Source organism: Cryptococcus neoformans (genome assembly GCF_000091045.1).
Source record: "Cryptococcus neoformans var. neoformans JEC21 chromosome 3 sequence".
Classification (NCBI taxonomy): Eukaryota; Fungi; Basidiomycota; class Tremellomycetes; order Tremellales; family Cryptococcaceae; genus Cryptococcus; species Cryptococcus deneoformans.
The window spans coordinates 257005-267500 of record NC_006685.1 but is presented as its reverse complement, the minus strand read 5'-3'; the positions used below and the strand labels follow the sequence as shown (position 1 = coordinate 267500).

General features: G+C 46.8%; 2 protein-coding genes across 2 annotated transcripts; both read right to left on the bottom strand.

Annotated features, from left to right (window-relative positions):
* Nucleotides 1–343: 343 nt before the first annotated feature.
* On the bottom strand, nt 344–6708 carry CNC00900 (ATP-binding cassette (ABC) transporter, putative). Its single transcript, XM_024656677.1, has 23 exons — nt 6515–6708; nt 5917–6445; nt 5419–5856; nt 4636–5368; nt 4500–4583; nt 4198–4444; nt 4041–4141; nt 3941–3990; nt 3817–3888; nt 3527–3766; nt 3151–3475; nt 3007–3101; nt 2691–2956; nt 2265–2637; nt 2112–2204; nt 1997–2059; nt 1793–1942; nt 1709–1710; nt 1498–1654; nt 1394–1444; nt 1009–1347; nt 701–958; nt 344–641 (listed from the first exon to the last, which is right to left on the bottom strand). Exons 1-23 carry the CDS (start codon nt 6598–6600, stop codon nt 393–395), a joined length of 5001 nt encoding a protein of 1666 aa, XP_024512353.1. The 5' UTR covers nt 6601–6708; the 3' UTR covers nt 344–392.
* A 517-nt stretch (nt 6709–7225) lies between these two features.
* On the bottom strand, nt 7226–10158 carry CNC00890 (hypothetical protein). Its single transcript, XM_024656676.1, has 4 exons — nt 10113–10158; nt 9089–9592; nt 8848–8951; nt 7226–8792 (listed from the first exon to the last, which is right to left on the bottom strand). Exons 3-4 carry the CDS (start codon nt 8898–8900, stop codon nt 7415–7417), a joined length of 1431 nt encoding a protein of 476 aa, XP_024512352.1. The 5' UTR covers nt 8901–8951; nt 9089–9592; nt 10113–10158; the 3' UTR covers nt 7226–7414.
* Between the last annotated feature and the right edge of the window lie 338 nt (nt 10159–10496).

Below are 10496 nucleotides of genomic sequence, written 5' to 3'. Positions count from 1 at the left end.
CGTCATTTACCAACCGCTAATCAGCGTTAGCTCTGCTGCTGTTGCGTTGGAAATGTGAAATTCGCCTTTGTGACTCATGATAAAGCCAAAAACGTGCTTGATTTTAATAACTGTTATTTATTGCTCGATGAAAATGCCTCGGATACTGTACCATTGCGGACTTATAATTAGTCTGCCTGTTCTCACTTCCATTATTAATTCACGCTAAAAGGACTTGGCGATCGCACATCACCAAGAGGAGGAGCGATAATCGATATTTGTTCATCACAAATGACTTCGCCGACCCATGGACATTGAATGATTGGTAGACAATTGCCAGTACCTACTAGATTCAGAAGGAATAGCGGAATGCATTACTATATATCTAATTTATACACTCAGAAAGAAGTCTGTCAACGCTCGTCGCTACTCTTCCCCTCCATCGCCTGACACAACTTTCCAAAGTAGCTATCGCTATTCTTTTTCAATGTTTCGGGCGCATCAAATTCCAACACTTTTCCCGCTCCTAAGACGAGGACTCGGTCATAGTCCATGATGGTTGAAAGCCGGTGGGCGACTGTAAGGACAGTGCACGAGGAAGGCAGGTCGCGAATAGACTTTTGAATTAGTGTGTCCGTGTCAAAGTCAACAGACGCTGTCGCCTGTTATGAGTATATTGTAGTCAGTTACGATCAATCATCCTTAACCCCAACAGACGTACCTCATCAAGTATGAGGACCTTGCTATTTCTCACCAGAGCTCTCGCCAACGCCACAAGCTGCCTCTGGCCTTGACTCAAGTTACCACCACCAGCGGAAATATGGGTGTCGAGGGTTAATCGCTGAGGTGTAGCCGCGCCAATACCACCAGGCTGGCGGGTAGCACCAAGGCCAGACTGTTGAAGAGCATCGTTGAGCTCGTAATCGTCATGTTCGCCAAAGGGATCAAGATTGAAACGGAGGCTGCCTGAAAGCAGGATCTGCCGAAACTGCATGAGCCAAACAAAATAAGACGCTAAAAGATACCCACAGGATCTTGAGGGATGATGGTCACATTTGACCTCAACGCATGCAAGTTGATCTTTCCCGTATCGACTCCATCGATCAAAACCTTTCCAGTTGTGGGCAACATCCTCAACAAAGCTAAGGCAAGGGTCGACTTGCCACTACCAGTCCTTCCCACGATGCCAACCTTCTCGCCGCTTTTGATCGTAAGATTAAGGTTGTCAAGGACGAGCGGCCCATCATTAGAGTATTTGGCAGAAAGATGATCAAGAACAATCTCTCCGGATGTAGGCCAAGCTGCGGGAGGTTGCTTGGACTCTTCAAAAGCGGGTTCTTGAGGGATGACTAAATAGTCTTGAATACGCTATATGAGGATAAGCGACAAGCCATTGAGGAAACATTTTACTTACTTCGACAGAGTTTCCTTGAACTTCCATCTCGTTGACCATCCTGACCCACCACTGTGACGTATATCAGCTATATGTCCACTTTTTGAGACTAGGATGGAACTCACGAGAATCATGGATGAGAATGAAATGGCTTGAGAAAGAGCGAAGCCAGAGGTAGACGCGTCGAGCCTAGGGCCATATACCAAGAAGGCAGCGAGCGAAGCTGCGAACAAGCCGCCAAGCATGTCAAGTCGAATGGTTACCCAACGATTAAGATTGTAGCTTTACAATTTTAGATCAGCCTCGTGAAGGTTTGGAACCCAGAATTCAACGTACAACTAGATGAGAGAAAGAACAAATCGCGCAGAAACACGAGAGCATAAGCAGGTGAGCCAATTGGAAGCAGATTACGGCACTTACAGCAGTTGCTGCTCTAGTATACTTGTCAGCTCTCCTCTGGGCTTCCTTTCTGACCTTCTGCTGGGCCCCGTAAGCTCTGATGGACACGATACCATTGAAGGCGGCAGAGAAATGCGAGAACAAGGGGCTCTTGGCATTAGACATCTCTCGCTGTGATACTCTCGTTAGCTTGGAGTTGTTAAGGTCGAAAAGCTTTGGATTCACCTTCACGCTGAGTTGGCCATGAATGTACATCTCACCCAAAATACCGCCCAGACAACCAATGAACTGCAAAAATGTAATCAGCTTCTATGCACTCACCAACCTAAGTGACACTCACGACCGCAGGAAGAGAGAACAATGGGACAAGCGAAATGACAACAATAATCTTCAGTGCCAATCCAACGGTCACATCGGCAACGTTTGCAAAAGTCTATGAGAATCGATTTCAATTAATTTTCTTGGTGCTAATATCAACTAGCGAATGACTTACTTCGGTGAAAGAGCCGTCAACGGACTTCATATCCTTAGTGAAACGACTGATAATCCTTCCAACCGGAGTCGAATCCAAAAACCTCATATAGGCGCCAAATATTGTGTTCACCAAACGCTTGTGAACCTCTCGCGACGCCTTCACGGCACCCATATAGAAAATAATGGCTGAAGCTGCAAGCTGCACGAGACCGATGAGAACGAAGACAAAATACAAGCCTAGATAAAACGTCACAGAGACCTTTCTTGGATCCTCTGCTTGATCGTAAGCTCGGGCCCAACGACCCAGCCAGTATGTTTCAAAGGACGACATGGCCTGGCCGCCGACAAGAAGACCAAAGTAGAGGAACCAGAAGATGGGACCACCGAATGTTCTGTACTTCAGTCAACATTTGCGCAGTCTCACATTGAGATTCATTTCACCCACCTGAAGAATGCGAACAATGCTTTCCTGGAAATTCTTCCTTCGCTTTTTTCTTCAGCCTGAATAAGTTTAGTGGTAGGCTTCTCTTCAACCTTCTTCTCCCCTTGCTTGGCCTCTTTGAGCTCCTGTTCCTCGGCCTCTTCGGCTTCTTGAAGTTCGCTTGCGTCGAGGGTACCCTCCTTGATAGAGCCCTGGCTGCGAACACTGCCATCTTCATTGAGCGTGATGATGAAATCGGCCACCGGAGCGGCAAGATGAATGTGATGAGTCTGTTTCATATGTCAGTGATCAACATTGCAGTGAATGATCCCAAACATACGATAAGCAAAATAGTCCTGTCCTTGACGAGGTCACCACTCAAAAGATTGTCGATGATCCATCTGGACGTAAGGGTGTCTAATGCAGAGAAAATGTCTGCCGTAAAGGATGAGCATCATATCTTCGATTGATAAAAAAGATTTACCATCAAGTAAGACGACCGCAGTCTTGGAATATATCGCCCTAGCCAAAGTGAGCCTCGCTTTTTGACCACCACTGAGGGTAATGCCTTTCTCGCCAACTTCCGTTAAGTCGCCATCATCGAACAGCTTCAAATCAGGCTCAAGACCACAAGCGCTGATAACTTTCCAGTACCTGGATTCCTCAAAAGGTTCGCCGAAAAGAATGTTGTCCCGAACAGAGTCGGAGGTACACCAACTTTCCTGAGCAGCGTACGACACTCCATCCTCACGTGGAAGGTGGTAAAAGGCGCCCTGCTTCTGTTCGAAATGAAGTTCTCCGATCAAAGCCTAATAGCACCAGATCAGCGACTTGATTCGCATATCAGCGGTTGAGATTACCTTCAAGAATGAACTCTTGCCACTACCTGTAGGCCCAGTGATCAAATTAATCTTGCCCTTCTTGAAAGTCGTGTCTTCAATGCTCAACCTGAAAGGAATTTCGGTGGAGGTATAGAGCTCACTACCCCAAGTGAACGTGGCGTTGTGAATTCGGATAAGTCCTTCCTGCTCCGCTTCTAATTGCTCCGGAGGCTTGATGGTTGCCAGCTTGCCCTCAGAATATTCATCAATCATCTCACTCTACAAACTTGGTTAGCGAGAAGAGACGTAAAAGCATTGCAAATGTTCACCTCGTGTAGGAACTTGTCCAACCGTCGAACAGACACCCAAGCAGTGACGACAGAGTTGATGAGATAGAAACACTGATGTAAAAAGCATCAGTAACCTGGCTTACTAGGTCGAGCAACGACTTACCATTCCCAATTGACCCTTTACTAGTTCGAACACCGTCATACTGGTAAACACTTCGAAAGACGTTATTAACGCTGGCCAAATTGATGATTTTGACACAAACCTTTTGCAGCTGTCAACTGCTGCTTCTGGATAGTGGTGTAAACAGCAAAAGTAACGGTCATAGTAAGAACAGGCAACACAGTGTTCAAAAGTGTGGTGAAACTGTCGATATTGTAAGCGGCATTGACATATATCCCACCGGCTGGAGCATAACTCACAGGTTCATCAATCGCCTTTGCCATATTAAGGTCAATTCTTCCTCCCTCTTGGCAGCCACACGCTCCTTGATTCTGTCTTCCCAACCGAACATCTTGATGATTCTCAGAGCGTTGATAGACTCAGTAATCGTATCGATACGGGAATCAGTCGCGAGCATTCGCTTCTGCTGGAATTGGGCATTGAGTTTAGTGAGTAGACCGGGCAGAGGAAGAGTGATGAACATCGTCAACATCCCAATGAGAGAACCTATAACCATACGTCATCAGTGTGGGCTTTTCTCGCACTATTGAAGGTCACTTACTCCAGCTAAGGATGCGATAGAGCAGGACGACACAAAGAACAAACTGAACAGGGGTGTAAACGAAGATTAAGGCAAGGTCACGTCCTAAATGATTCCTTAGCATGTTGCCTTCATATTGGTCTGATACCATACACACCTTCAATGACTGACTCGATGTCCGCAGCCATAAGCACATTGATCTTTCCCGCCAACCCTTGACCCTTGCTCTTCCTCGCCTCTTCATCGGCAGCAGCTTTCCTATCGACAGCGGCGTCCTTATTAGAACCGTTGGCACTACCAACTTCTGTAGCATCGGTCGACTGAGGAGCCGATTTTCGCTTGCCATTACCTTGTGCAGTACTTTCCTCCTCCGTCTCGTTATCGAACCTATCGTGGAACTCTCCTGGAGCTCCAGGAGCATGATCAATAACTTCTTCCACATCTTCCACCGTGATCAACGGGGCTGAGCCTTCGCCATTCGTCATGCTATCCACTTCTTTCTCCCGATCGTCATCCACCTGGTCTTTCATTCTCAGTCGAAGGGCATGATCGAAGAGTAACTGGGTAAGAAGAGCCTCGCTCCGAACGAGGGACCTAGTGGTAGTGAAGATGTAGAATTGCATTGTAAGAGAGCCGAAGGTGGGCCCGAGGAAGAGGAAAATGATCCAAACGATTGGACGAAGACTATGGCCTTTGCCGTCCTTTTCCAAATAGTCAAGCAACTGGTTGATACCAACAGAGCCAGAAAGTTCAAAGATCGCGGACAAGGCTGACATGAGAGAAACCATCACGATCTCCTTCTTAAACACTGACGCCAAACTGAGAACTAAGTTTCGAGGCTTGAGACCTTTTTCCTTTCGTCGGACAGGATCAAGCTTATCCATATGTTGCTACAGAAGACAAAGTCAGTGAAGCCGGTGATTATGAAAATTCATCACACCTTGTACAGATATTCCGCCCGGTCATAATCGGCCAAAGGGTGTAAATCTTCATAAGGAAGGGCTGGTGTTTTCCAAGCTTTCCAGACCAATCCTGTCATGTATTCGAAGAACATGTAGAACAGCAAGGGGGAAGTCTGCTCAGGATGAATCTCTCCCGGGGGCGAAGGATTCTCGGGATCAACAGGGACATAAGTTCTCGGTCGCACAAGAGGGATGAGCACTGCCGACACTGTGAGAATAGCAACACGAGCCCAAGTGACAGGAGTGTTGATGTCCGCAGGGTCGAGGTTGAAGGTGAAAAGTGGCCAAATGTCACGATAGGCGTACACAGCAAAAGCAAGCAAGAGAAGAGAGTCAAGGTGGGTAATGATATGTCTTCGAAGACGGGTTGCCGGGCGTAGCGTCAGCAGAAGTAAAGAGAAGATGAGAGTATAGAGCTGTGAATAGTCAGTACGAAGCTCTCTTAATAATCGTTGAATTAGCCTATAGACACTCACGTAGAATCCGGAAACGCCAAACTCTCCCCATTCCAAGCTAGAGTAATCATCCACAGTAGACTTGGAGTGCTTGCCCTTCTTCTTCTTGTTTTTTTTCCTGCCCCATTGCTTGGCCATATCTTCGACAGTTCCGTCTTCATACACAGTCTGATGTTCCTCTGGTGATTCGGCCAAGATTGTGGCATATATACTGAGACCCAAAAGAGCACACAGACATAAGGTTCGCAAAATCTCCAGGCCGAACAGCACAGAACCAAACTCTTTCATAGATCTAACATGCGCTTTGAAGTCGGCAAGAAGACCGCCGGACGGCATAGAGGGGGGAATGGGAGTCACTTCCACAGCTTCTGTTTCAACATCTAGTTCTTCGTCATTGATGAGCAAAGGTTGATAAGATTGTCTGTAGAGTTTTGTGCGAATAAAGGTGTACGCTTTAGGGACCGCCCAAGAGAGAAGGAGTACAAGTGCTGAGATTGACACAAAGAGAGGGAGAAAGAATAAACTATGCCGCAAGATTAATGGTGGTGGGCTGTGACATATTGATCGTCAGTGTTATTCATGGCTGAAATAGGACTAGAAGGTAACCAAACCGGCTTACGGATTTTTGTTCTTGTTCTTTGCAACCTCTACGAGAGACTCCGAGACAGATGAGAAGACGGACTGTGCAAGATCTTGCACAACCATTCTGTATTTTGCTGACTGTCTTGAGTGGTCGGTCGTGAGTGAGTTGTGGAAATTAAGAAATATTAAGAAATGATGAGGAGGAAGGACTAAGGTTGGCGCCTGCTAGAAGTTGACCAGCTTCATCATCGTGCATGCAAAAGATCACCCAGGCACGTCATTGGGAAAGCCACAAAAGTTGTACTACGTGGTGTGGCAATTATACGATAATAATAGCAGGAATTGATGATTGTATATATTTTAGCCTTGTAATTTTCTGTAATAATAATTGAGGCCATTATTATAACTCAAGCTTACGACGCGACGGTAGCTGCCGGCAAACGGAGCATTTTCTCTATCTTCTTCTACTTGCACAGACAGGCGTATTATTAAATTACTTGATAATTGTTGGGACCGACGTGACTAGAGTGTGTAGAAGGTGCCAATAATATTATACTGTTCCGAGGTCATTAACATCACTCCTGTTACTGTCAGTACTGTGAGACAGCTGTTTCATTCTTTGGCCTGCTGTCTTCGCGCCGCCGCCGATGTCACGACGCATGGTTGTTGAAAACATGGTCCACTTGCAATGGCGATGAGTATTACTTCCCCCTGCAAACGTAACTGGACCATGCGGTATCGAAAACGTAAAAAGATGCTATCGTTTTCATGCATTGAGACGAGTATGTAATGTTTGATGCTATTGTGAATGATGTATGTACGTGAGGCAATGATGCCCCTTTTGTGAACTATGCAAATGTGTGAATACTGATGATGGAACATGTGTTCTTTTGAAATATACAATGTTACTCCTTTATTTTGCTATCTCATCCGCTCTTTATCCAGCGGCAACGCCGAAAACCTGGCCGAACTGATTTGTCGCCCTCCGTAACTCCTCCCTCTTCCTCTCATCCTCATCTCTCGCATACTTCTCCTTGTCACCACTGCTTTGCCCCTTCATAGAAAGCGGAACGACATGGTCGGCAACTGAAGCTGGTCGAGACCAGCTTGGTAGGATTTGGGGGCCTTCGTGAGAAACAGGAGACCTCTGTCCGTCGTGTTCCCTGTCTCGAGACATGTCAAGGTCCCTGATTCTTTCTCTTGGTCGTGACCTGGATCGCTCTCCACTCCTCCGTCTGGAATCCCGCCTAGTCCTCGACCGGGACGGGGCAGCTTCCCTTTCTGGAGGATGGTTCAAAATCGCAGGAGGACAGTCTTCGGCATCTCCATGGTGCTCTTGCCTTTCTCTACTCCTTCCGCGTCGAGGGGAATCGATATTGGAGACTTCCAATACGTTCGTTCGACGCTCGGGTTCATGGGAAGACTGGCGTCGGATGGGAAGAATGGTAGAAACCACTGGGACAGGCGCTAATGTGCGCTTTCCAACTTTGGGTGAAGGGGGAATAGGATCAGATCGGGAACGCGAAAGGACATTATTCGGGGCGACAGGGGAACATTGCTCAGTGTGGAAAGGACCTGAATGGTTGAGAGTGGCAGTAATAGTCTGAGGCGTCCCCTTGGGGGAAAGAGTGAAAGGTGGAATGGCAGAGTCGGAGACAATACGTAGTGATCTGCTGATGGGTTCTTCTCGAGCCACTACAGAAGGTCCCAGACTAAGACGGGAAAACCCAGAGTCAACAACATCCGCGCGATCCTTACTCCTGGCCCGTGTCCTATGGTTGGCTGGCAAGCCACACGCGCAACGAGGAATGAGGGCATTGGGAGAAGTGACACTGTTGACTGCTCCAGGCCTTCGACCGAACCGCAACGTATCTATTGATGCACCATGAGGGTAAACCGTTGATCCCTGAGAACCCGGTGTGCCAATGGCACCAAAAATGGGTGAAGCTCTGGGTAGAAGGGGGGGGATTTTCATAGGTACAGCAGAAGGTGGTGCACCGAACTGCGTAACCGGGTAGGCTGGTGGAGGAAGGTTGAAAAGACCCTTTTGGGGGGAATCAAGATCTGAAGGATTTGTTTGCGGTGAGTGCAGAGGGGAAGAATTCACAGAGGATGAGCCGGAAGAAGTCCCATTGCTAGTTGCCCGAGGTTGTCCTGAGTTCCGTGGGGAAAGAGAGATGGTGTTCATGGGACGAACGTGCGGGCTAAGGGCAGGTGGAAGCTGGGAGGTTATGTGTACTGATTCCTGGTCAGGGTTAACCTGGGGAGAGAAAGAGCCCTGGTCCTTTTGCCGACACATTGAGGAACAATAGAGTCTGGGAAGGTTGACGTCAGTACTACTATAGAGTTCATTCGCACAGAAACGCTTACCCCTTGGATGGCCCTTGGCAGATGAAGCACCTCTCGAAATCTTCCTCGAACATGGTTTGAAGTGGTTTGGATAACGTGCGAAGCAGGCCACACTTGTTACAAAACTGTTGATTGTTCATGGTTGTCAGCAACATGCCGTCGAACGTGCGTTTAAAAGTTTGAGGTGGCGGTGACAAATTTTTAAACGAAGATGTAAAGCAAACTAAAGGCTTTTTTTGATATGACGGAAATGAAAACTCACCAAGTATCACTTGTCGTCTTCCTGCTATATATTCCTGACAATATAGGCAGAGCTGAACTCCAAAGTTTTCCAATTTCTACTCCGATGACCAGCTGAGATCGAATGTTGAGACGAGATCGTTGAGAATGCTAGAATACTGAAAATGCACTCCTTTTATATCCTCCCAATTCTACGCTCCGATGGGATGACACTAGTCAGAGCTTTGATCGCTGGGCTGAAGTCCGTATTCGTCCACAAACTGGCTTTGAAGGAGATGAGATATGGACTTGAAAGGAGGTTGAGTGTATGACAAAGCAGAATCGGCCTGCGGCGAGGGGGGAAGCACTTTGATGACTGATGGGATATAGAAAGAAGAATTTCGAAAAGATGATGATTCAATCGATGGAAGACAATGGAGGAAAGATTTTTGGCAGTAATGAGTCGGTTGGGTTTGATAGCGACGTCGGCCGAAAGCGACTATCAGATAAAAAAATGAGTCGGTCGTTGCTGCTATAGATCTTGCTACTATAGATCGATATCGCGTCGATGAATGATCAGCGACTATTTCTTTGAAGACTTGAAAAGTCGAAGGCTATTGAAAATGTTTGACTGTATAAGAGATGGAAGAAGGAAGATAGAAAGAAAGAAGATGAGGACCTGGTGGTCGTTGACAAGGCAAAGGGAATTTTTTAAAGATCTAAAATAGAGAGCATTCGTGAGGACCCGTGCTCAACGAGCCCTTATTTTTTTACTGTAACTGGCCCCATGACTATAGCATGATGCGTGCAAAACTCTGGTCTCTTAAAACTGGGGACAACCGGAACAAGTCGCCAGTTGTCATGCACGATCCACCTTGAACGCTCTTTTTTTGTCCTGCAGAAAAAGGAGAGGTTAAAACGTGTGTCTAATAAGCGCGATATCGGCATCTTCCGTTACTGCGCTAGACTATTGGCACGTTTTCTTTGCCCGACTCAATCCGGTTGAAAAGGGAAGGAAGAAGCCGGGTGCAAACCGCGGAGTAGGTACAAAAGCAAACTGTACTCACTAGCTCCCCAGAGTTCCGCTTTGTTCAGAAGGTAGAATGTAGTGAATAGCAAAGTTAGGCGTGTTCAGATGAAGGCGAAGATGCAGAAGAAAAATATCATGTATCATATATTAAGTCACCATTACCTTGATGACAAGAAGTGTCGAGTCGCTCGCAATACGGAAAAATAATTGTTCAGAACTCGATGATCACAGCACACGCCATTGTCTTTTTGGTTTGACGTCGTTATATTGCGTTTAACGATATTATTAATTATTAGTTAGGTATTTGGCAGTTTTATTTATTTAGGGTTGGCTGCGTGGTCCAGAATTCGGACGCTCTTCCGGTTCAAGCCTTCCGTCATCCATCATCCACCTCATCAGTCTTCTTGGCTTTCTTGAAGGT

Coding starts and splice junctions, on each gene's coding strand:
- CNC00900 (XM_024656677.1), bottom strand. CDS start 6,600: ATGGTTGTGCAAGATCTTGCACAGTCCGTCTTCTCATCTGTCTCGGAG. Junction 3,476..3,526: donor GCAAGAGTTCATTCTTGAAG/GTAATCTCAACC, acceptor TGGTGCTATTAG/GCTTTGATCGGAGAACTTCA. Junction 1,943..1,996: donor ATGGCCAACTCAGCGTGAAG/GTGAATCCAAAG, acceptor AGAGTATCACAG/CGAGAGATGTCTAATGCCAA.
- CNC00890 (XM_024656676.1), bottom strand. CDS start 8,900: ATGTTCGAGGAAGATTTCGAGAGGTGCTTCATCTGCCAAGGGCCATCC. Junction 8,793..8,847: donor TGCCAAGGGCCATCCAAGGG/GTAAGCGTTTCT, acceptor CAACCTTCCCAG/ACTCTATTGTTCCTCAATGT.